The 27,059-nt window shown below is 40.6% G+C and overlaps 1 protein-coding gene across 1 annotated transcript in view; it reads left to right on the forward strand.

Moving 5' to 3' along the window:
- The window catches only part of PKHD1 (PKHD1 ciliary IPT domain containing fibrocystin/polyductin), a 461,864-nt gene that overhangs the window by 90,988 nt on the left and 343,817 nt on the right, over nt 1-27,059 (forward strand). Inside the window, exon 35 of the mRNA XM_053668316.1 lies at nt 2,443-2,593. Within this exon, the coding sequence (XP_053524291.1) occupies nt 2,443-2,593 (151 nt within the window). The remainder of the gene's footprint in view (nt 1-2,442; nt 2,594-27,059) is intronic.

Here is a 27,059-nt window from a genome sequence, read left to right on the forward strand (position 1 = left end):
CCTAAAGGGAAAAAGAGGAATTCTGGAAATTTAGACGACTAAGGCGGTGTTATTCCTGACAAATTTCTAGAATGCATCATTTATCAGATGGTTTGTGAGCCTTCATAAATGGAAGTAGCTATCTGGGAATCAATTCACAAGGAGTGTGATGGGTGGTAAACCGACTTCATTGCCTCTCAGACTGTTTCAGGTAGCTTCCCTACCCCTGTTGCAAGAGACATGTTCTAGCCCTAAAGCACAAGGTGGCCTGATATGGCATCAGTCAGTTCGAAGTTAGGCGTTTTATTTGAACAGTCTGTGTGAATTTTGATTCTATTCTACCCTATTTCCATATTCATCTAAATATTACATTACATTTTAATTTCAAAGTTAAATTACTTTGCTTTTCCCTTCTGAATCTTTGAGTACAACCGACACTACAGGAGCCAGTGCTGTAGTTTTACCCTGTGGCTTTGTCTGCCCCCTGGATGACGGCTCAGCTAAACGGACTGAGCTACATCATGGGCTCCAGAGTCCAAGTGTATTTGAGCAATGGGTCCACATAAGTGAGGTGCCATGGAATGATAATGAATGTAAATTCACTCATTTACATTTTAACGATAATTCCACCAATACCAGTACTGCCAAACTCTATAGTAAGAGCTGCCTCATCTGACATTTAATGTACACCAGGTCCTGTGTAAATCATTCCGTAGGCATCATTTTGCTCACTCCCTCAACATTTTCGTAAAATAAATAGGCACTCGATAATTAGTAACTCCATTTTATAATCATGGAAACCAAAGCTTAGAGGGTCAGTCTTCACAGTGCCATATGGATGGTAAATATTTCCTTGGAAATTCAAATCTAGCTGGTCTGCCACCAAGCTTAACCTCTGTATGCTAATTAATGTTTCTCAGAAGATCAGGCGGACAAACGCAGCATGGTGAAATCCTCGGGCAACTACAGCTCTGAGACCTTGAGTTTACCTCCATGTTAATTTGGGTGCGGGGGCTACCGCACCAACACAGAGTTAGGTGCTGTGAGACAGAGGGCTCAGATTAAGGGAGGCCCCAGCCCCAACACTCAGCCCAAACCATGTGTGTCAGTCCTGGCCCCATGGTACTGACATACGGACAACCTACAGCAGGTCTAGAGGAGAATGGGCATGGAAGTCATGTCTTGTGTGGATGTGGATCCGGGTATATTTTAGCAGAAAGAAATGAAGATAGACCTGGGAGTTATCCTGCTCATTATTTTTAGCATATTGCAGGAGCAACCACTTTGACATTGATTTGAAAAATGGTGCCCTAGTTCAACATGATTTAGTTTCTCAAGCAGTAACCTTTTGGCCTTTCTACCACTCTTCCTGGTCTTCCTAAGGGCTCTGTTACCTGGGTGATGGTCAGTCTGCCTTTCAGAACCTGAGAACACTGCTTGTAGGAGACAGGACACCTGGGTTCTAATCTCAGACCTGCCGTAATTCTGTTTGACTTTATGCAAATCCCCTGATCATCTGGGGGTATATTTTTTACACCTTTACCAGCTTTACAGACTGAAATGAGATCATACATATGAAATTGTTGAAAAGTGTAAAATATCCCGCATTAATAATCTTTGAGTTAGTTGCAACAATGCCTAAAGCCAGGATTATTGTTGAATAAATATCACACCTGTTGGGGACATTACCCTGTGATATCCATGCTCTCACCTCCCCTAGACTGCATATTTTTAGACTTCCCGTAATGCTGTTTTTCATTTTAAATGCAGTCTGGCTTGTCTCCTTAAAGCAAGAGGACTTTTAAACCGAGTGGCTGGTAGTATAACTGGCACATATATCGAATCTCCTTAGTCTGGGCTGTTAAGTAAGTTTAATTAATTTACTAAGTTAATGTTCCACTGCTAGCAACAGAGCCTCATTGCCATCAGCTGGGGAGAGGGAATTGAAAGCTTAAATGAGCTCATTTTTTCACAGTTGGAATTAGGGACCAGTTAGCCAGTTGTGTGGGTTTTCCAATTTCTCCATCAGCCCTGGGGGGATTCAGGCAATTCTCTCCCCCAACACTAAGTGTGAGTAAGAACGGGAAGAGGAAGGGGGAAAAGAAAAAGAAAAAAAAACTCCTAACGTTTGCTTCCATTTTTGGAACTGGAAGTATTGTTTGCACATTGTTCATTAAGTTGGGCTTGGAGAAGCTTTTGCTAATGTTTCTAATAGGTTTGGAAAAGAGAAAGGCCTCAGTGAAAGATATTTACCATGTGCATTTTCATTGCAGGGTGTGCAGATAAAGGGAAAACAAATAAACAATAAAAGAATGGAAACAAAATTACAGAAATTTGCAAAATTTGACAAATGGTGGCCTGTAGTTGCCACAAGCTAATGGCTTGCAATGATTAATAAGAGTAAAAATAATTGCATTTCATTAAGATTGATGACACCCCATTTAACCTCCCCTCTCGTTTCAGCCCTAAAGTGGAAAGAGATGAAGTTCTCATCTATAATAGCTCCTGTAACATTACCATGGAAACTGAGGCAAAGATGGAGTGTGAGACGCCTAATCAGCCAATTACCGCCAAGATTACTGAGATACGGAAAAGCCGGGGCCAGAACACTCAGGTATAATCAAATCTTTTTTACAGACTGATTCAAACAGCTCAAATTAAATTTGTAATATTGTGTACATTAAAAAAACAATTTAGTCCAAATGGCAGCGATATATAATATTAAATGCTCTCAAACTTTGAGGAGCTGGTCTAATGCACAACATCTGAATTCGTAGTTAACTATAGTTAATCATATATTTTCTAAAAAATAAATGAGTGCTGCCTGGGCTCTTTTAAAGCAAATCCTGAACAGATAATCTCAGCATTTTGTCCTGCCTTCTGTGTGCATGTTTAAAAGGGGCTTTTTGTGGTTTATTTCTTCATGAAATAAATGGCCTACGATTTAACCAAGCGCTTCTGGAAGGCTTCCAAATTACTCAGCCATCCTCAGTTTGCAGGATGGCGATGTCTGCTGGTCTCTCGGGTTCATCTCTGTTCCTTGGAGAGTGGAGTGGAAACTTCAGTTTCTGAGGACATAACATGAAAATTAAAACTGAAAAATCTGCTGGGTCATTTGGTCTGTCTTCTCTACCTCAGTCTGTCCATGTTGAAATCATCTAAACCACCTCCTCGAAGGGGCTTTCTAAGACACATACTCAAAAGCCCCCAGTGAGAGCTTCCACAGCCTCCCCAGGGACTCTCATGAACTGGAGTCAGAGGCTAAGGGCTCTTTGAAAATACCTCAGATCATCCTTCACAGCTCTCCCAGCTTCTCACGGCACACACATACCAAATAATATTTCTTGAGCCCCTACTCCCTTAGGTGCCTTTCTTTTTATGAAAGCAATTCTCATATTTTTCTCTTTTTGTCTCTTTTATTTGGAACAAACATTTATTGAGTGCCTATTAGGTGCTACACATTATACCAAATTCTCTTGTGAAAGCTCCTTCTTGAACCTTCCCAACTCCACACTGTACTTCTTGAGCTCATAAGGCATAATTTTCTATAGCTTTTGGACAGGTGATGGAAATGTATGCAATTACAAATAAGATGATTTTTCTGTCTTTTCTGAACTATTTCCTGTCTGCCTTCCCATCCTTTCAGAGCATCTCTCCATTTTTTCACCTCCCCAGGCCTCTCATGCCCCTTTACCTTCCCGTCAGGTGCTTGCACAGAGCTGTCAGTACTTCCTGGTATCCATCCCTCCCCCAGTACACCTCTTCCTTTCAATTCATTGCCAATTTTAATTCTTCATCACCAGCATGATAGTCCCCTAACTGCAGCCTCCGCTTCACCCCTGTGCCCCTTTCTTGGCAGCTGGCTGTCAGGGAAGGCTCTAAGGTTAATCGTAGTGAGGGGGACCGCTGAGCCAGTATTGTGTTGTGGAAGGAGAGCTATGGGCTAAAGAGGAGCTGTGGGACACTGAGCATCTTGAAGTTGTGTGGGGTCTCGGTTTCCACATGGCTCATGACCTGCAGTTGTTGAGATGCTCAGGTGAGCAAATGCTGGTGAAAGGGAGGAGGAGGAGGGTTGCACAGTGGTTGGTTGTGGGCTTTGGAAAGAGACTGCTGGGGTTTGAATATATCACTCAGTACCTGAGGGACTTCAGGTAAGTTACTTTACCTCTCTGTGCTTTAGTTTTCTCATCCGTAAAGTGGGGTAATAATAGTACCCACCTTAATAGGGTTGGTGTGAGGATTCTAACACGTGAGCCACTGAGAATTGTATATAACACAGTTTAAGTGTCTAATGTTAGCCATTATTGGCAGTACTGGTTTGTTAGTAAAAGTTCTAGTAAGTGATACAGAATTATTTCTCTGTAATGCTTGCTGTTATGACCAAATCACTTCACTTCTTAGATTTTATCTAATTTTTCACAATCTCCAAGACTAACTTTGAATTTCTGAGGCAAAATGCCTCATTCATCTTTAATATTTGTGCAGTATGTATTTATTGAGTTCCCCATGTTCGAGGTCCTCTGTCATGCTCTGAAGGAGATAAAAAATAACATGGAAGGAGACCCTACCCTTCGGGGGTAGAAGGGAAGAGAGGCCAGGTATGCCAGTAGGCAGGCTTCAAAGAGGGACACAGAGTAAGTTCATCACAGCTGGATGAGACTTTGATGAGTCCTCTCATTGGAGAGGTCACAGCTGGTAATTTGTCATCATAACCCATGGGCCCTAAGCATTGTGGGGGAAGTAAGCCATTTAATCTGTAGGGACCAGAGGGCCTTGTCTGTGAAAACCTGCTAGGCTAGTGCCAGTGTCTAGGAGACTCCATTTTTGGGATGACTTGTTACCCTGTAGATCTTAGGATGTCTGGTTTTCCTGCTTGGGCCTGCCGGCATTCAGCTGTGTTAGGATACATGATTGCCTAATCTGGGCCTGGGCCTGGGGAAAACTGGGTCTGACAGGTGCTTAATTCAAACTAGAACTCAGGTCTCCAGCTCTGAGTATTATGTGAGAACCTTGGAGCAGTAGTTTCATAGAATAGTAATAAGTATTCGATGATAAAAAGAGTTCCAAAGTTGGATACATCTGGTGAAAGCTTGGTTGAACCAAGTTATAAAAATGTTTTACCAAAGGACTTTTGAGGACATTCAGTGTATGCTGCATCATGTGAATTTCTAAGGGAGCATTGTGCTGTGGAGCATTACCCAAACATGTTTGTCCATGGAACCCTTGGTTCCCAGAATCTCTCCTGGGGCTGGTGTCTGTTCTTCTGCCCTCACCTTGGGAAATGTTGCCCATACCATGCTCTTCCCCTATCTTAGAGCAGGGGGCCAGAGGTAGGAAAGGTTGTATTCAAATTGGACAGTGGACTGGAGTCAGCTGAAGTAGACGGTTGTGTCACGCCAGGAAGAATGAGCCAGGGTTCAGGCATTCAGGAGGAATGGAACTTCTGGTGGAGGAACCAGGTCGCACAAGACACTGACACAAGAGCCCATAGGAATAGTGCAAAGAACATGGGGTTTGTGAACATGAAGACTGGAGAGTTGTAGGTTTGGGAAGGTAGTCTGGATTTGATTGTGATGGCAGGCTAAGTTTGGTCCTTTAATTCATCAAGTGGCAAGTCATCCTTGAGGAGTCACTGCATGATCACAGGTGTGTGTGAGTCACATCGATCTGGTGCCTGGGCCCGGATGCTTTGAGAAACCCAAGGAAGGAAACCCCTGCTCCCACCCTTGCCTCCCTTCAGCTGATCCTAAGGAAGCCCAACAACCATTTCAGGATAGGTCAGACAATTCCACTCTTCTCAAAAGCTTTCCAGAGGATTCCAAATCCCCTTTGTACCAACTCCCTTCCTCAAGCTCCTCCCCAGATTTATTTCTCACTCTGCCTCCTTCACCTACTCTGTTCCCAGCCCACTGCCTCCTTGCTGACCCTGGAACATACCAGCCTTGCTCCCTCAATGAAATCTTTGCATTTGTTCTTCCTTCTGCTTAGAATATTCTTTCTCTTTCTTTCGATGTGATTCCCACTTTAAGTTTTTGCTAAAATGTTACTTTCTCAATAAAAAAAGTAAGTCTACTCTTAACCACCCTATTTGAAATGGCAACCCAGTGCTTTTCACTCCATAGATGCAAATTTTTCATTCTATTTTTCCATAGTCCCTAGCCCCTGATAATATACTAGATAATGTCCTAATTTATTATGTTTATGGTTTAGTGTCTGACTTTGCTTGCTAGTGTATGATCTCTAAAAAGGCAGAAACGTTTGCCTGCTCTGTTCACTGGTGTATCCCAAGTGTCTGGAACAGAGCCTGTATCAATCGGGCTGATGATGGATAAAACACAAACAAATATAAGCAGCTAAAATGAGCCTTCTGATGTCCTTCCTCTCCAATCTCACCTCCTGGAAATTATAGCTGAAGGGATACACACACACACACACACACACACACACACACACAGGTATATGCACATCTATTTGCACATGAAGATGTTATTGTGTTATTTATATCATTCTTCAACTTGTCATTTTTTTAAAAAACCTACTGGTGCTCTAGCACATAAGCTCCTTGAAAAAAGGAATACTTGCTATTTCCCACTGCTTAGAACTATGTCTAGTACACAGCAGATTTCATTAGAAATTTTAAGTGGATGAATGGATTTATAAATGAATGAATACATCATGGTCATCTTTTTGTTTGAGGTCCATTTTTCTTTTCTTCAGAATACATCGATTATACTATGTATCAGACCAAAAAAAAAAGATACTCAGAAAAGAAAAAGAAAATCTAAAAGAGCACTGGAAAACAAAATAAAGTGCCATAAGATAACCAGGTGTTCTGAGGGATATGAAAGAAAAATAGATGGGTTGGATGGGTAGAGAAACTATAGTAGAATAAATACAATGCAGAACAAGTTTGAAGAAGCTGATATAAAGAATACTGCTTTAATGGAGCTCTGGGAGAAATTCCAAGCTGAAGAGTCACGTAAGACAAGCATCAGAGTTATTAATGAAGGAGTGGTTTGGGGAACTGCCGGGGTGACATTTCCCATCCTACTCTCCCTCCCTTTCTTTTCCTCCATCTCTGTATGTGCAGTGGTTGGGTGTGTGGCCCTGAAGATGAACCCTGAAGAATGGCTCATAAAACAAACAGGGCTGATTTTGTTTTGGGCACAGCAGATGGGTTTGGTCCATTGTAGATGTTGGGACCAATGTTAAACTTCTCCAAACCTCAAGCTGGCTCTGGACAGCAGGACCGACCTAGGGAAGGGAGAAAGCACTGGGAAAGCAGTGTTCTCCTCACTTCTGCCTCCAGAGACATTTCCTTTCACTCCATTCACCCAAATGTTTTACCCGACAACCTCAGTAGTAGGAATGTGAAGAGGTTTCTCTAGGCATCTGAGCAGCCCCATCAGTGGGAAAAAAGTCTGAAACAATGCAGCTCACCCGGGAGGTGATTTAAAACCCAGAACCCCATGCCCAGCCAGGTGTGATTTGGAGTAAGGAAATAAAGACGTGTACACTGTGCACAATTCAGAAAGTTTTTGTTTTCTTTTCTTTCCTTTTATTATTTATGTTTTAAATTTTCAATTACAGCTGACATTAAATATCCTGTTAGTTTCAGGTATACTGCATAGTGGTTAGATATTTATATAACTTACAAACAGACCCTCCAGTAAGCCTTGTACCCACCTGGCACCATACACAGTTATTACAATATTAACAACTCTATCCCCTATGCTGCACTTTACAGAGGCAGGGAAAAGTAGGTTTACAGTCATTCGTATGGAAAGTAGTAAAATAATTAATAAATAATAATACAAGAATAAACTCTGTGTTTTGTGTCCTCATAACTGCACACCTAGTTTTCCCACCCTGTACATCCCCATGACTACTTTTTAATTGTCAAGTTGTACTTCTTAATCCCTTCTCCCTTTTCCCCCAGCCCCTTGGACCCCCAGCCTTCCATTTGGAAACCACCAGTTTGTTTTCTGTATGAGTTGGTTTCTGTTTGTTTATTTTTACTTTTTTTTAGATTCCACATATAATTGAACTCATATGGTATTTGTCTTTCTCTGTCTGACTTATTTAACTCAGCATAGTACCCTCTAGTCCATCCATGTTGTCACAAATGGTAGGATTTCATTCATTTTTATGGCTGAGTAATATTTCATTGTATAGATGTACCACTTCCTTTTCATCCAATAGTCTGTTGATGGAAAATTTTAGAAAGCTTATCTTCCTTGTGCACTTTCTGAAAAATGGTGTTCTCTCGAAAGCTGCAAAATGAATCCAAGAACGAAGATGCAGTGGGATACAAGAAAGGGTAATGAACAAAGAGACTGAAAAAGAGCAGAAATAGGGTGAGAATTGTTGATATGTAACTGTGACATTTAGTATAATTAAGATTGGATTCTTACTCAAATAGAGGTAGAAACCTCCTGTTGCAAGGAGGTATAATCCAGAACAAGAAACAGAGGGTATAAACCTACTCTTGTGTCAAATGGGGAGATATTTATAATAGAAACACAAACATGTGAAGATGCAAAGTAAATGGGAGAATGATAAATGAATTAATGATGTGGATGAAAATAAAAATTAAGTTCCTATGAAGAGAAATTTAGATAAAAATCCAGACGATTGGCCGCTCAGAACCCTGGAAACACTTTGGATTTAGAGACATTTAGGTACCAGGATATGCTCAGCAGGCAGGGTCGGGGTTGTTTGAAATCCTCAGTACAGAGTAGCCAGAGCTCCCAGACGGACACTTTTCCTGGAGGCCCCAGTAGGTTGTCTTATTCCTACTCCTCCCTCCAAAGAAGCACAGGCACAATTTCTGTACAAATTGAATTAGTGAGCTATTAATCAGGTGCCTGATACCAAGCACAGAGGAGAAAGGAATGAAGAATACCTGGAAATCAGGAGGATGAATGTAAGTAACTGCTTACTCTTTAAAGAGTGATCAATCTCCCCCAAACCCAGTGAAACTTTTCCTGTGCTCAGCTCCAGAATCCTAGAAACTCAACATCTACGCCTTCCAGAAAGGAGCCTGGAAGATACTTTTCTGGAGAAATTAAACCAGAATAAGGACCCAGAGATTTTGACATTTGTAAGCCTCATGAAGTCCCTCTTTGATAGTCCACTTGGATTTTTACTACAATACTATTAAGTGTGAAGGAACAGACTTTTGGTTTTGCTCATCAGACAGTACAAGTTTTACATACCCACCTGCCATGCACAACTATAAAACTAGTTAAAATATACTTTAGGCATTAGATAATAGCATAAGCCAGCGATCCTTGAAAGAAGGGGCACACACAAGGAGAGTGGCTTTCTTTCTGGGAGCACTATTCTTAATGCAGCCTGGGATATTCCAGAAGCAGTCACAGTGAGTGGAGTTCAGGGCTGCTCATGTGAGCAGAAGGTGTGGAAGAGGATGGAGAGGTAGGAGGGAGAGAAAAACGTCTAATAAAAATATCCAAATTTATTCCAAATTTGATGAAAACTACAAACCCACAGACCTAAGAAGCTTAATAAATCCAAATCATCAGGAGATCCATTACTGGCGTTCTCAATAATGTTAAGATGTCAGTTTCTCCAGTTAAGATGTAAATTCTACATTAATATTTAGAGAGTCAATGCAACTAAAAAAAACCCACCAGTTTTTTTTGTTTGTTTATTTGTTTTGGGTAAAAATTTTCCAGGTGGATTAAAATATATATAAATGCCACAAATAGTCAAAACTACCTTGAAAAAGGACAAAATTTGAAGACTGATTTCAAGTTTTACCCTAAAGCTCTGCTAATCAATAGGAGTTGTAAGTAAAATCTTGTTTGAAAGAAGGGTTCTACTGCTGAAAGTATGTTTGCAAACTTGGTGCAGCATCCCGGAACCCAGGGTAGTGAAGAGATGGAAGGAAGGTGTGATGAGACGTGGCAGAAAGCCTGCGATCAGGAGGTGCTTAATGACGTTAGACTGCAGGACAGTATTAGTGAGGGGATAAACCAGATGTTGTGGGGTTGGGAAGTCAGTGAGTGGCAAGTAAATGCAGGCAGTTGGTATAGATCAAGTAGGGAAAGAAAGGAAGGGTGGAGGTAAATACTGTGGTTGGGAAGCCCCTCCTCAAATTCATACTCACTATCATTAGTGCTAGGGATGGTGTCTTATGTTCAAGATGCTTTGATTAAAGCACCTTGAACTTAAGTCTACCACAGTGTGTTACCTGATTTGACAAGCAGGAGACTCCACAAGCCTCTCACCCCATTTATTTTTCTATGACTACGCAACAGCTTTCAGAGAATGCTGATGTTAGCTGGTTAAATCATCGCCATTTATTTCAGAATTATTTATACTTTTTAAAAATGTAATTGCTGTTCAAGTGCAGTTTTCTGTCGTTTACTCCCTTTGGCTCCCCAGTGCCTGAATTATGGTTAAAAAAGCAGAACCACACTGCTTACTTCAATTTAATTCCTGCTTTTTGTTTAAGGACATTCTCCTAGAAAATTGGTGCAATACAGTAATATGAGGAATTTTACATTGTCTTTATAGTGTGTATAGCTAGTTAGAGGCTAATTTGAAACTACTTTCCATTTGCTAATTGATTTTGTTCTTCCTATTACTGAAATCTAAAAACAGTTTTTCCCTCCCTTCCCCCCTCCCTTTTCCTCCCCTCCTCTCTTGGTTTTTCTTCCCTCCTTTCCCCCCTTTGTTCTCCTCTTCCCTTCCCCTTCCTTGTTCTCCTCTCTGTTTTTCCCTCCATTTCCTTTCCTTCTCTTCCCTCCCTCTTTCTTTTCCTTCCCTTTAACCCCCCTCTTCTGCTCAGTATGATCTCCAGGTTGTATGCCTGTGCAGGAGGTGCTGTTGAAGGCAGGGCTGAACTGGTCGCTAGGCCAGGGGCCTATCATGCAGAACTCAGCATTGCCCTGTGATCTCGAGGAAACTTACCGAGTCCCTGTACCTCGATTTCCTGTGTGATTGGAAGCTCCTAACACATACCAGTTACCTACTGTGAGGGCAGGGGAGGTTGAAAAGTCAGGTGGTTTCATATCTGAAAGGGATTTTACCCTCCTTCGGATAAGTAGGTGGGTAGCAGGCACAAATAGTATACGTGGTGGACAGGACTCCTGAGGCCTGACTTCTAGTTCTAGCAGTGTTCCTTGTCTGACTTCAGGTGTGTGACAAGTCACTTACTCTTTCAGCTGATTAAGGTTAGTACTACCCAACTTCCAGCTTTGGGAAAGAGAAAGACAATACATATGAAAGTGTTTAGTAGTGGGAACCCAAAAGTTCAACAAAGGCATTACGACATAGTTATGAGGTGGTACTCTGGAATAAAGCTGAATTGGAGGCTGATTTTTCTATTTATGATATAACTTCAGGATTATACAACTAAGAAATATAATAAATGTGCAAGAGCTCTGCAAACTGTTATGCAGAGCTAAGATGTTGACATTTATGGCATTGTTGCGTTGTGGTGTTATCACAACCGGAATGTGCTGTGTCAAGGCTTTGCCATTTTTGAACCCCAAGTGTTCTATACCTCTATGTATTTAAAAAGAGGAAGTATAGGCAATATTTAGCTTGAATGCACACTTAAATTCATCTGAATAAATTAATTATACCTCCCTGTTTCTCAGGGACTCTTTGTGTTAAATGAGTCCATGACATCAGCCCGTTCCCCTCATAACAAGGTGTCTCCAGCAAACAAGTATATGGTGTTGAAGACTCTTTGTCATGTTTGGCCAAAAAAAAGTTCTTATTACTGAGTAATCATTACATTACCATATCTGAGTTTGAGTCATCTCAGGTAAACTCTTAATTTTTTAACTTAAAATAATTGTTTCTGTTGTCAGTGAAACACTAAGCTGAATTAGCCCTGTGACAGACAGACAGCAGCACCACTGGGATATGACATAATTATTACCTTCCAAAGTACAGCTTCGTAAATTGAAGCTATTCTGGTGTAAATAAGTACTGAATGGATTTTTTTCAGTGAAAGTTAATATTCAGAAATACATGGGTGCAATTTTGGTCTGATTGTGGGAATGTAATGATCAGATTTCTTCTGAGCCTGTCCAAATATGAGACTTTAGCTAGCCTGTGATGAAACTGCAGACATGAGTGCGATGAAATTGCTTTGGGTGGTAGAACCATATCAGGGTTCTTTTGATTCTATAGGGATAGTGGGGCTTGGTGAATGAAGAACCAGAAATGTTCAAGTTTGTTTGCTGGCTCCTTGGTGACTTTGGACAACCAAGTTTTGTAATCTTGTGTCTCTTCATCAGTGACACAGAAGGATTTTAGGAAAATCCTAGTAATGGAATATAGGAACTGTGATGTATGAATATGCTCACTATCAATATATTTAATTGTTTATGTGAGAGAAAGCTTGCTTTTCAGAGGTCAGTTAATTCTTTTCCTTGAGACATTATAGTAAATCACCACTTCCTCGATACTTGATGGAGAATTAAGAGCACCCAGATGTAAGTAGGCTCCCTTCCCAGGAACGAGGGGTATCATGTAGTTGCGAAATAAATTCAGACATTAGGTATAGTTCTACTGTGTGTGTGTGTGTGTGTGTGTGTGTGTGTGTGTAGTGGCAATGGAGTGGTAGTATTTGTGTTGGGAGGAGCCATATGAGTTTCATAAGTGTTTGGATATATGATTTCTCACTAGACATGTTAAACATTTTTCACTGTGCAATAGCTATAAAATATTAGTAGCTTTGAGCCTAATACATACAGCATTTATATTTGAAACAGCAAATGACCATCTCAGTCTTGAAATATAATAGACAATTCAGTTAATTTGGAAAGCTTGGGTTTTTTCCCCAGTGATGCCCTCTTTTAAATCTTGTTTAAATGGGCCAAAAAGAAGGCTGTTTTCTCAGCCACGCATCTTCCTTTCCAAGGTCCTTGCTGTTAGTGCCACTAGGCTGAAGTCTTCTCTCTCTTCAAGGAGCCTCAGTACTGCTTATAAATGTACATCTTTGTGAGGGAAGCTTGGGGAGGCCTTGACTAGGTACCTGCAGTAGTGGCTGGACCCCTGAGGTAAAGAAATTTGGGTAAAAGTGAATAAGAAGGAACATCTCACTTTAGATGAAGGAAGATGTGGTTGCTCCAACATTGATGGGGTTATGGAAATTGACCTCATCAAATTGAGCATTCAGATCAGTGACAAAGAACTCCCTCTCACAGGGGTTGTTTTAAAGGAGAAGAGAAGGGCAATGAGATGTAGAGAACCAGGGGTGTTGGGTAGAATTAAGAGAACTAGTCTTTGATAAAAACTGTTACTCAGAAATGAAGATTCTCTTTATGGTAATGTGATTTGCGCAGGTAGATTGATGTTAGCTTATTATTGAGTCTGTAAAATTGTTGACTCAGATATAGGCTTCCTGAATAATTTTTGTTATTCCTGCTTCTTTTCTTACTGGTTCATTATAGCTTTGAGAGTGCTAAAGTAATAGCATTGGGCAGATCAAGGAAGGATATATTTGTCCTACTCTGCCTGATGGCTCATTTAGTTACTGCCTTTCTGCTGTCTCTCTGGATTACTTTGACCACTGGTTTGTTTAGACAGGATCTCTTCTGACCCATTGTCCTTAACTAAAGTTAGCTGGTGGTAGGCTACTGACAGAGTGCTGATGGAGGAATGTGTACCCCAGCAATGGTTCAAGGCATCTCTCTGGCTACCTTTTTTTCTATGAAACCAACATAAATGCAAGTCAAGGGAAGAATGTGTGGATAAGGGAAGCTTTTCCATAAAGCATGTACCAAGAGATCATCTCAGCTACCCCAAAATGAAGGAAATGTATTCTTTCTAAAGGAGAAAGGAAATGTAAGAAAGCAAACAAAAAGGAAAACAAAAATGAAAAATAGGAAAGGCATGTTTTGGTTTCATTGATTTGCCAAAGGAATCTCTAGCTTTTCTAAGGCATGATAATCATTGTGCCTTTTTCCCTAGGTTCTCCTATTGATGCAGCTGTAAAGCAGAAGGAATCATTATGAAATATTTTCTTACTTCCAATGGAGTGCTTGATTTCATAAGATTAGTGGACATTTAACTGATTTCTAGGAACTAAGAGAATGTATAGCAGTTCTGCAGTTAGTCCCCTCTGTGATAACTATCTCCACTATCCAGTTTCTGTCTATTTTGAGCCCCCTCAAAATTTGCACTTCTCTACCCTTTTGAAGTTATGGGCCACATGACTTGCTGAGAATATGGGTAGAAGCATTTTATGTCAAGGGCTTGACTCTCCTGCCCACTCTTTTCTTTTTCCATGATTACTAAATGGCCTAGAGCATGGGATAAACTTATAGAAGACCATTGTTATATCTTGAGAATTGCTAACATTTGTGGTGGACTTGGTGTGAGCAGGACATAAACCTTTATTGTGTTGTGCCCACGAAGAATTCAGGTTGTTTGTTATCGTACATAACCCATGACTAGATAGTGACAGTGGTAATCTAGATAGTGACTAGTGATACATCTTTAACCTCTAGTTTTGTGGCTAATCCCCTGCATTCTGCATAGTGTCTTTAATTCTTGTCTGTGAGTCCACATGGAATCATGACCTGGTGTATGTTCTTCGTGGCAGTTATGACAAGCTGGACTGTGAGATGGGACTATGAAACAGAAATTATGGACTGATGGGATTTTGTGGGGGTAAAATCAGCCTCATTTCAAACTCCGGTTTCCCACTTTCTTCCACTCTCATTGGTGGTGTGCTTCCATTCTCACCTACAGTCCCTAAGTCCTATAGATCCTCTGTAAAATTTTCTAGTGTTGGGAAATTAATCGACTCCTTTTGCAGTGTGGTTGCATACTGTGAGAATTTGTGGGGAGACGTGCCTATTCCTGGCATTTCTGCCTAGGCTAACTCTTTATTTTCTAAGGGTCACCCAGGAACATATGCATAAAGAAAATTTGTTCAAATGAATCATATATTTATACTTATAGTCTATATCTATATCTATAGCTCTGAATAATCTGTATTTTTTCACACACTCTTGATCTTTCATTTTTCTTTTCAAATTTTACCTTTTAAAAATTGTGTAATGAAAACCCCTCAATCATAAAAAAAACACAATACAAATGGACTTAAATGATAAAGGGACTCACAGAATGAGAGCTCAGGCTTGGTCCAGCATCTCAGTGCTCACTAATGAGAAAGCTCTTCCCAAGTCCCTGCCTTTCCTTCCACAGGGTCAGAGTCAACCTGAGGCTGCTTTCTCCATGGCACGAGATGGTTGTCATTAGCACCCAAGCTACCCATTCCCCTATTTACATTGCATGAGAGTGAAGGGTCTTTTATGAGCATGGTCTTATAAGTAGGAAGTTTCTTTCCCAGAAGCCCCGAACAAATGGATATTCATGACTTATTGATCCAAATGTAGTTCCTTGGCCACACTGTCCTATGCTTATCACAGGGTGATAAGCTTTGCTGCTTCTTTTTGGCCCATTAGTGTCCACTTTGAACCTTAGACTAGAGCTAATCATACCCCCAATCCCTGGCTAAGAATATGAGAATTGTGGTACCTGCATAGAGAATCTTGGGGCTGTTGATGAAGGAAAACTAGAGAATGGACACTGTGCAGGGGTGGGAGAATCAGCCAACACTTGACCACAGTGGCATGGCCTCACTTATCTCTTTATGGCTATGAACTAAGGCCTCTTCCTTTATGCTTTTCATTAGTCCTTTTTGATAAATTAAGACAGGAGAGTCATTGCTGATGCATGAAATTTGAAGAGGTACCTTTTCTGTATAAGGATGTTTGGCTGAGTGAAAATGAAATAGAGGCTCTGGTAAACTTCTCTTAGCATTCAGTAGAGTGTTTGCTTTTAACAAACAAACAAATAAACAAGCAGACGAGAAAATGTAATGGCTCCATAAAACACACATACCTCCAGTAGCCTGCAGGACCTCAAAATCAGTTATGTGTTTCTTTTGTGATGTGCATCTCCCTGATTCAAAATGACAGTAGTTGTCTTTATGATGTACCAGCTCCCAAAGGGGATGGCTCATCATTTAGTTCCATGCAAGACCACCATCCTCTAATAATAAAGAAAAGAGCAATCGAGGGAAAGAAACTGTCTGTTATAGTGTTTGTTTCTCATAATGGATCTTCCCAAACACTTTACAAATATCAATTAAACCTCTCAGCACCCCTGTGTGATGAATACGTATTTTTATGGAGTGGTGTAGATAGAGTCAACTGACCAAGGCCTCTCTACAAATTAATGTCAAAAGCAACCCCCTTGACTGTTAGACTCACAGCTCCAGTACCAGTCACCTGACAGCACTGCCATTTAACTTCCTTCCTTTCCCAGAGGGGAAAAGTATGCACAGCCAAGCAGAAGCAAATACATTTTGTTCTGCTGCTGCCTGGAACAGATTAATATGAGTTTGAAGGACACTACCTGATGACTTTATGAAGACATTGAAAGAATGGAGCAATATGACCAGTAGAGAGGGCATGGTGCTCCTGCAACAAGAAATGAAATTATTGTCCTTTAATCCTTCTCAAATATTATTTACAGATCACTCACAGGGTGCTAGTCATAATATTAGTCCCTATAAGGGATTTTCAGATGGTTACTTATAGTGATGACAGAAGACTCTATAGCTATGAAAGACTTCAATAAAATTACATGTTCAACTTTGAAAGGGATGTGTTCATTTTACCAATTAATGTGATACAACCCCCCTGCCTTGTAGAAGGTACTGTTAGATAAGGAAGATAAAAAAAAACCCAATAACTATACTATAAGCAAAATGTAGTAAGTGAAATAATAAAGGTATTCATAGTTTACTGTGGGAAATTGGGAAAGGCCAAGAAATTTCCTGGTTGGAAAAATTATCACTTGAAAATGCCCTGGGGGGTGTGGTGTAGTATCTGGGCCCGAATTTAGGAGGATTATAAAGCTAAGGGAGGTAAGGAGTCAAGGCATACTAGTGAAGAGACCAGTATTGCAGAGTCTCGAAGGTGAGAAAACACGGTTTATAGATAAGTAATTATATTTGGCTGGAGTGTACAAATGAAAAAAAGTAATGGGCAATGGAGTAACAGGAAATGAAGGCTGGGGAACCTGAGTGGTCTTGAGTGTCAAACTATGAAGTGTGGATTTAATCCAGGAGGAAATGTAGAGCTTTAAGAGGCTTTATAAATTTCATAGCTACCACTTTGTCTCATGAAGTATCCCTTAGAGCTCATATTAGAGTCAAAATGCTAGTGTGGCTCAAGTGTGGCCTGACGCCAGTGAGTCCTAACACACAGAGCTGCCTGTTCTCTTGGAGCTCAGACACAGCAGATGAAAGGCAATGCTGAGGCAAGAGCATAAGGAGATGCGGCATCTTAAACCTGCAGCTGAAAGGGTTGAGGATAGGAATGCATAATAAGAGAAGCATCAAGTGACTGAGTGACAGGAAGCATAGGTGATTCTCCTTGCTGTTCCGGGTTCCTGGTAGGTTACAGAGCGAGGCTGGGGTGAAACAGTGGTCTGAGAGTGGCTGACGCAGGTCCTGTCTCCCAGGCTGGCATGGTTAGGCAGTCAGCTGTGTGTTTATAGGCAAGTCCTCTGTAGTGAGGCAGTGGACTAAACTAGCATTTTGTGATGTGAGCTCTGTAGACAATTAGTAATGCAGAATGTCCCCTTAGGAAAAATCGGTCGGTGGTCAGCTAAGTCTGGGAAATGCTGCTGACGCAGTTCCACTCTAGGCGTTGAGTCGTCCATTGAGGGACGTGTTAAGGTCTCAGAGTTCTGCAGAAAGAAGGGCGGCTTTCCTCTGCTGAACTCAGCCTTTCCCATACTTCTTCGGTCATAAAAATGTTATTTATTTATTTTTCTCCCATGCACTAACACCTGTTGGCTCCCTGTAGGACACTTTGGACAGCTTGGGCTGGATTATTTTAAGGAGAGAGTCCTACTCGTGCACTCTCTCTGTGCCACCCCCTAAAGTTTCCTGTCTAGGATTTTATAAGTCCAGAGGAAATCTGCTCCTCCAGTCTGGTTGACAGAATTTCCCTACTGATAACAGAGGCTTGACTAGTACCCTACAATGAACTTTTAAAATTGAGGCAAGAAGTTCTTCAAAAGTGTTTTTAAAAGCGCTTTGAGATCCTCTAAGTCAGGAGATCCCTGGTGGATTCGTCATATGACTTCATTAGAAACCTTGTATGCTAAGGAGCTATCGACTTCAGCTTCCAGTTTGGAATCATCATATTTCTAACATATTCTATTAACCGGGAAAGAGCTGAGGGATTATTTTTTTCTTCTCTTTTTTTTTTTTGCATCCGTATATAATGTAATTTAACCTAGCAAAAAAGACACTGATCGTCTGTCCCACAGGACTTAATTAACTCCCAGCTTCATGGCACGACACAGAAATAATAAGAAAAGGAAAAGTTTGGGTGTTCCGTACCTGTCCACTTCCACCTCTGGTGCATAATGAGATGTCAGGAGCGGTGACACTGACGAGAGGTGTAAAATGTGCTGATTGCGGGAGGCGGCAAGCCGCCTGCTCAGCTCCAGGGAGTTCTGGCCAGGCCAGAAGGACTGGGGACCCGGCCAGTAGCCTTTTCCTTCAGATTACAATTTCCAAAATTCTTCCCTCTTGCCTCCCTGCCACCTGAGTGGTGGTTTTGTTAACCTTTAGCTCTGTCTTCTCTACCCTGGTCGGATGTTATGATAATTGTCATGGGGCAGATGCCATGTTTATTAAGCTGCCTGTAGCAAATCCGAACTGGTAGTGCAGGATTCTACCAGCCAACCCTCAGGGGAGCCCATTAAGAAATTGCAAGGCTAATAAAAATCGTGCTGGATGAAACTACAATCCACTGGTGCCACTCCGTGATGGGTTGAATCTGGTTTTAAATATTAATGGGGGCAGGGACGGAAGGTTTGAACCGGGACCATTGTACCAGCAGCACTGAAAGTTGTACCTTCTTAACCCAGGGCTGGAACAGTGTGGCAAGACAGCAAGCTTGCTTCTCTGGACGAGCTTTCTGCACATTCAAGATAGGAATTTATGAATGTTTCTTACTTGCTAACAATGCACTGCTCCTGGGGAAAAGCTGCACTCTGCCGTGTGGCATGCAATTTAGGCTACAGTTTGAGTCCTCTGGCCTCACACCGATTGAAGCTTCCAGTGCCCATGCCCGAGGGGAGCCTTGAAAACGCGTGGGGAACAGCTCCCAGCTCCTCGTCTCAGTAAAATGGTCCTGAAACTTCTCTACTGGTAGCGTCTCAAAAAGAAGATTGTGTGAGATCACTTGGAGAGCCATTCCAGAACTTAACTTCATCTTCACTCTGCACCCCATCAAATCCAGGGGTCACTGCAAACATTCTTCATTCCTTTCTAAAAAAATATTTTATTTATTTATTGAGAGAGGGGAGGGGAAGGAGAAAGAGAGGGAGAGAAATATCAATGTGTGGTTGCCTCTCACATGTCCCCTGCTGGGAACTGGCCTGCAATCCAGGAATGTGCCCTGACTGGGAATCGAACCGCGATACTCTGGTTCAGAGGCCCGCGCTCAATCCACTGAGCTACACCAGCCAGGGCTCTTCATTCCTTTTTAAATCCTTTCTGCTTGTAGCATTCATCATGTCACCTAGATAAATGGATAGTTTTCAAACAGTAAAATGAAACAACCAAGTATAGAATTGCTGTTTTGGGAAAATTGAGAAACATGAAAGGAAAAATATAACAGGGTATTTTACTCTATGTGTGGTGTCATCTAGACATGTAAATTTTGTATTTTGACTGTGCAGAAACACTATGACTGCTACTAAGAGAAAGAAGTTCATTCTGTGAGGGACCGAGTGAAGCTCTTTACTCGGACTAGGCATTGCATTCTCAAAATGACGCTTTGAATCGATTACTATGATCATCTCTGATTTACAGACTGAATTGCTCAGAGAGGTCTAGTAGCTTGTGTCAGGACCCACAGCTGGTCAGGGGCAGAGCAGGGGCTCAGAGATTGAAGAATTCTGGAGCCTGTGTTATTTAGCTATTTTTTTTTGAATTTTTTTTCAAAAAAGAAGAAAGAAATCTTTTTCCTTTTATAAACATTTCCCAAGATCGATATGTGAAGTTACAGTATAAGATTTGTGGAAGCAGATGTCTGGGTAGTGGGGAAAGGGCAGTGTATTAACATGTATCTCCTGAGCTTCAACTTCAGCTGTGAGCATGGGTCTAGGTCTCCCCCCTCTCACCTGCCACAGGCTCCGCCCATTCCTGCCTTTTCTGGTCATTGTTCTACTATTTGTGTTCTAGATCCTTCCAGTGAGATTTTTGCTTTTTCCTCTGCTCTGACAGAGATTTGAGGAGCAGTGTCTGTGTGTCTGTGTGTGTGTGTGTGTGCACGCGAATGTTTATGTTGGGAGCGTAGAGACATGCAACGTGAGGTCTTTTCTGTAACTACTTCAAGGGTGAAGTTCTGTGGCATAAACACAGGAATAAACATAATTAAAATTGAGGATCACGAGATTGAAATCAGTTCTCAAAACTTTTATTGTGACTTTTGGAAACTGCAGTTGAAACTCTATACATTGGGAAACACAAGAGAATCATACCAGAGAAATAAGTTATACAAAGTACAAAAGGTAGTTTATTCAGAAAGCCCTTAAAATTTCAAAGGAAGCCCTTTGGCTTTTAAAACCCAGTTCTGCCAATTTTTACCTCCATTTTTCTGCAGGTTGCAGAGGTGGAGTTAAGGTTAATGCAGCTGATATTCATGATATCTTCCTGACTCTTTCATTAAATCTTAATATGAGTAATATTTAATAGAAATTACTTCTTTTGTAGTATAGAGTGAGTCTCATTATTTGCTTTGCTGTATTATTTTAGTGAAGTAATGGAAGATCAGTTTTATAGTTCTAAGATGCTCAGTTCAATCTTTTTTTAACTTTCTGGAGAATGAGGCAATGCATCTTATAAGGTAGGGATGAGGAGTACTGGCATGGACAATAAAGAAATTTCCTAATTTTTAGGTGCTCGCCAATATTGCATTGCTCTGTAATTTCAGCTTCTCTCTTTCTACTTAGCCTCTCCACAAAATCACTTATGTGCTTTAATATGTAGAACTAAACAAAAAACCTTTCAAATGACATATGCTTGGAGTAGAAAATTTAAGAAGAGGTAATAGAAAGAGGCAAGAAAAGATCATCCACAATTTCAGCATTCAGTTGTTTTGATCCTTGCCAATGAGATGTTGGCCAGTGATGTCATGAACTATGGAAGGCTTCCTTGGTACCTTCACCCTGTAACCTTCAGCTAGAGGGTTTAGGGATGGCAAGTCCTCATTTCAAAGTCTACAGGCATCAGGCACAGAAGTAGAATAATTTGGTAAAGTAATTAAAGGACATTCTCTGTATGTTGAATGAATAAATTTTAAATGTCACAAGTTCAATGTTGGCAGTGTATGGGGTGATATATCTATCTCTGTCACTAATGTCCATCCATAAAGGGTGAAGGGATTAGCCAAGGGACGTATATGCATAATCCATAGACACAGACAACAGTGTGGCGATGGCCAGAGGGAAGGGGCAGAGGCTGGGTGGAGGCGGGCAAAGGAGGGGGCAGAAATGAGGACATCTGTAATAATGTCAACAATAAAAATAAAAGAAAATAAAAGACAAACTTAAAACTTCCATCATAAGAAACAATTCTGTTCAGCATCATAGAAAATTGATTCTATTTTTTACTGGAATATCCCACACTTCTGTGGTACAATGGGAGGGATAGTGCAATTTGCCTATTTAAGGTAATATATATATTAGTTCCTATTTTTCTATGACTTTTATTAAATAATTTCAAACATATGAAAGTAGAGAGAATAGCATAATGAAACCTATGCACTCACCACTTACCTTCACCAGCTATCAGTTTATTTACTTAAAAAGAACTTTTAATTGAAGACTATTTATATGGGTTACCTTTGAAAGGAGAATTTGTAAATGGGAATTTTAAGAATAAAGACAAGTTTTTGCATATGGCCTGGGCCATGCTTGGTATCTCATCAAATTTCATGCCTGAGCAACTGACTATTCATTAACTTTAAGGTAATAAATAGTATGTTGACCATTTTTATGTGACAGGCACATGGTGCATAGCTATTTTGTGTGCATTATTTTCACAGCTCGAGGGAGCAGATATTATTAGCTCCATTTTACAGTGAAGGGAATGGACACATCTGAAGGTGGAGAGACTTGCTCACAGTCCTATGACTAACAGTGTGGGAGCTGGGGTTTTTGAAATACAGTCTGGTCAATGTTAGACTTTCCTTTAACCATGACATGGCCTGTTGAGTAACTTGCAAACAGGGATGGCAAATGGTATGTCAGGGGTGGGAAGAAGCTGAGATGGAGAAAGGATACAGCAGTATGGCAAATAAGTGAGTTAATCAAAAGAAATCTTTCAATAAAATCTCAAAACTAGTGACATTAGAGGAACTCTAAGTGAGTTGAGTATCACTTCAAGGACACAAGTGTATTTTACTAAGGAACAAAACATCTCCATTTTATTTTGAAACCCAAGACTCTTCTCAGCCCATAGCTGCATCCCTGGCCCCAGAATACAGAAGGGCTCTGAAAGAGGTGGGGGGTCCCACTCATCCCTAGTCTGACTTTGCATGAAAAGATGTCCATTGTAATAAAACAAAGAAATACGCCAAACAAGGGAAGGAAAAGACTTGGGAGCAGATATTATTGGTGCTGCGAGAGGCAACATCTGCACCAGGTTGTTAAGATGTAGCGAGCCAAGATGGCCACGGCAGTAACCACAGGCTATGTCAAGAGATAAATGGTTGACCCCAGCCTGTGTCAGGCTACGATTGATGCCACTATCAGCGCTGGTGCCTTCCCAATGATTTTTAAAAAAAAAAAATCTTTGATAGAGTGTGTTATCTAGTTACTGGCACGAGGGCAATAGCCTGGAGGGGTGAAGGAAAAGGAAAGAATAAAAGGTCACTCCAGGAGGACAATCTCTGTCGGACTAAATGAGAAAAAAAAGGATCTAGCTGAAAAGGGGAGGAAATAAATAAATAACAATAAAAGCAGCTGCGAGGTGCATGGATGGGATACGTAAAATCCTGTCTCCCTTTTGTCTGTCCTCTCTCCTCTTTTCCTTCTTTCTTTCTCTCTCCTTATGTCTTCTTCCCTCTCTTCTTCCTTTATTCTCTCTCTCTCCTTTCCTTTTAAGTTAAGATACACTGTGAGCTATGCTGCAGAATCTAGCAGATGTGGCTATAGATTCTTTATTATTTCCTTGAACTTTTTTAATGGTTTGATTGGAATCGCTAAGACTTAAAAAAAATCATTCTGTGGAAGTGGTGACATTACAGGCCTTAATGAGCACTCCCAGTCTGTCTGTAAAATAATGATAATTCAAGAGTGAAAGATACATGAGAAAATTTCTCAAGATATTGGGAAAATGTGCCTTGATAATATGTTATTAATTTAAGTTTGGTGGATATGTGAATTCGCATATAACTCTCCTGTTTTTCTTCCCAAGTGTGTGTGTGTGTGTGTATGTGCCCAAATGCATAGTGATTTTCACAAGCACCTATATGCAGTTTTAGAAAGGGAAGACAATAATTTTTATTCAGTATTGCTGCACCAACAGAATTCTATTTCATGATAATAACTTTAAATGGCTCTTTTTAGCCTTGAAACAAGTTTAGCAGGAAAAAAAGAAAAGAAGACAAAACTTGGATAGTTTTTTTTTTTTTTGCCTAAAAAAACATGGCTTTAATTAGTATGAATATTTTTTTCTTTTTAATTGGCCTGGAAGAATCTCACGTTTTCTGCATGGAGTGTTTGTAGGAGGAGAAATAATGGTTCCGGGGCAAGGGGCCTGAAGGCTGGAGTAGATCCATGGCATTAATGCTTTCTTGAGAAGAATCATGTTGTATATAAAGAATACTGGTCTCCGAAAGGAACTCCAGAGAGAGTAGAGAAGTATATTTCAGGCGGAGTCCACACGCTGCTGAGGCCAGAGGGGTTTAACAATGTGATTCACTGGCCTTCTCACTGGCCAACGCTGTGCGGGCCCATCTTTAGTCAGCATGAGTTGAAGGACTTGCTTTATCGTCCCTTCCTCTGTCACAAGCTTCGAGTAATGGGAAGCGCATGAGCCGTGAGGCTGGAAGATTTGGGTCCTAGTTCCTGCCAACACCATGTTACTAAGTGGCCCTGCATCCCTGGCTTAATTTCTCAGAACCATAATTTCCCTCATGCATATGATGGCAATAGGGTTTCACAGTATCTTCCTGCAATGTTTTTGAGGCTTAAGTAAGTCTACAGATGGGAAAACTCTCTGAAAGTACTAAACTTTTAATGCAAAAACTTTTATTTTAAACTTTTAATAGTGCTTTTAAAAAGCACTGTTCACCTCTCACAGTGCTTGTGTCAATGCGGATGCCAGCGGAGTGTGGTGGCGGTGGCCGGTGGGGACGTGGACAGATGCTTGCCGAGAAGAGGAGTGAAAAGGTGGTTCTTGGAAATTCCCGTTGAATTGTTGAAAGTGGGGGCAGGGTGAAAGAAATTAAGTTATAGGGCTAGATGAAAAACAGTGTGTATTTTTTTGTGCTTTTAATAATTTCTAGTATGGCTACATAAATTATATGCTGTATAATTTGGTTTGCTCATAAAATTAATGTTTCATATACTACATTTAAAATTAAAGTTTGTTTTGTCCAGAATCTCTTTTATTGGGGTATAGATTACATATAACAAAATTTGCACAGGTATTAAGTTTGTATAGTTCATTCATGTGTGTAACACTGTGAAGCCTACACTCAAAAATCAAGATATAGAATATTTCATTAACCATAAAAGCTTGTTTTGCTTTAATTGTTTTTACTTATTTTTTGCCATAAATGGTGATGCAGCAGGTAAATCTAAGAAATGTATTGTTTGCTTGTTTTTCCTTAAGGAAAGATACAAGAAAGGCACAGAGTGGGTAGTGACACTTACTGAGCACCTATTATTTGTCAGGCACTGAGTTAGTCTTCCCACGTTAGTTAACTCATTCTAACGGCCCTTGAAGAATCTCCTCTTTATTAATGAGGAATTGAACTTGAAGGAAATTAGGAGAGTATCAAGGTCACATAGTGAGCAAGTGGTCAAGTTGAGACTTTAGTGAGTATAAAGCCTATTTCTTCAACTGGTAAAATAAAACAATTCCTATTATTTGGGGACCGGAGGGTTTTTTACAGAATCGGAGATAATGAAAGTTCACAAATTTTTTTTTTAAAAAGTTCTGAAGAGAAAGAACTCTCCCATGAGAGGAGAAAACTTAATGGGTATAACTTTGATTGGCAACTCAGTCTAATTGAGGTTCTTCTGTTTCTGGGGCTCTATTTGTCTCATAATTTCAGGTTTCCGGAAACTCTACCACTATTGAGACATTGCTGTCAGTTGCTTTGTAGGGCATGGACTTCTAATATCTGAAAACAGAAATCCGAAGTCCTGGTTTCTGTCCAACTTTTTGTTCTTGGGCACATGACTTCGCCTCCGTACGCCTCAGTTTTCTCATCTGTCAATAGGGCCAATAAGATAGATTCCTCACCAGGCCGCTGAGCAGTTTAAATAGGGCTAGGGAAGTGAAGGTCTCAGTGCAGTGCCTGGTGTCTATTAAATGCTCAGTCGGTGTTACCATTGCTATGATTCCTCCCAGCCCCATGCAATCAGCCCTGAGTATGGTCATTGTTTTGGTTTTCATTTTGATATTTTTGAAATTCAGATCAATTTAAGATGCTACCAAAATAGGGGGAATCTGAGTGAGAACACAACTGGATGTAAGACTGTGCCCTGCACGTGCATTGTCCCAGCCTTTATGAGGGCTGCTGGTTGGTGCTCTGTCAAGATGCCCCCATCTGTATACCCACTGCTCTGCCTGGTACCTGCTGTTTTTGCTTGTGTCCTGCTAGACCATGTGCCCCTGGGAGATGATCTGAGAGCCTAGCCCTGTGCCTGGTGTTTTGTAGGTACTGAAGCTCTATTTGTTCAATAAATGACATTTCTAAATTTCATCCGTGGACCAAGCTCCCTACTCTTCCATTTTCCTTGTGGAAGGAGGAATAATGTAAGAATTAATTTTTGGACAAGCAAAAATTTTTCTTTGAAGTACCAAGCTATGTTTATTTTGGATGTTATCTTTTATAATAGAGCAAAAGCTTTTCTGTCTTTTTAACTGAGTATAGGCAGTAGAATCAGATGTCTCCTTGCTGCTCCAGAATCATTAGCACGAACTTTAACAATTTCACCTTTTAAAAATGATGCCTCTACCCTAGGTAGTACTGACATTGTGAAAGGTGTGTGCCCCTTGCTAAGTGGCCCATGGATGTGTCGATATGTTCGGTTCCTTCTGTCACTGTCAGGCCGGAGGTCTCATACCTGGTTCAGTCAGCAGCCTTCACTGCCTTTGAGTCAATCCTTCTGTTCTCTTCTTTACCAACCGGTAAGACACCAAAATGTTAATAGGTACGTATGACAAATCAGAGTAAAAAAGTCCCGAGGAAAGCCTTGCTGCGTACTTCTTGAAGAAGTGTGTGAGGTTTTTGTGAGCGGTCAGTGTGACATATTCCCTCCCCCACCCCATTTCTCATGAGTCATCTTCATGACCGAGGCTGTGAGGGCTCAGCCCTGTAATTCCCCAACAACAAGATGTAAGATAGTAGTCCTATCAGGCTGGAGCCAATGCTATATGTCTCTTACATTTCTGTTTTATTTTTTTAAATGTAAGCTACAAGATAATAATCATAGCTACACAGATTCCCCAAGCAGAATTATGCCTGTTTATCATTAAGTTTTTAATTCTCTCTCCCATGTTTGTAACCTGCAATATAAGATGACAAATAAATTCTTCTGGTGACCTCTACTACTTGCTGTCATAACTATCAAAAGTACCCTGTGATTCATTAAACTTTACTCTGAATTATTTTTTGAAATACTGTCTATTGTATAACTTTTAAAACTAATTGAGCAGTTATGTGGCATGTGAGAATAAGGGAACATATTTGGTGTTTTAAATGAAATTATCAACTATAAATATTTGGCATTTTTATGGAAAAAATACCTAGTAA

Source organism: Artibeus jamaicensis, unplaced genomic scaffold (genome assembly GCF_021234435.1).
Source record: "Artibeus jamaicensis isolate MK-2021 breed Jamaican fruit bat unplaced genomic scaffold, CSHL_Jam_final contig_484, whole genome shotgun sequence".
Lineage (NCBI taxonomy): Eukaryota > Metazoa > Chordata > Mammalia > Chiroptera > Phyllostomidae > Artibeus > Artibeus jamaicensis.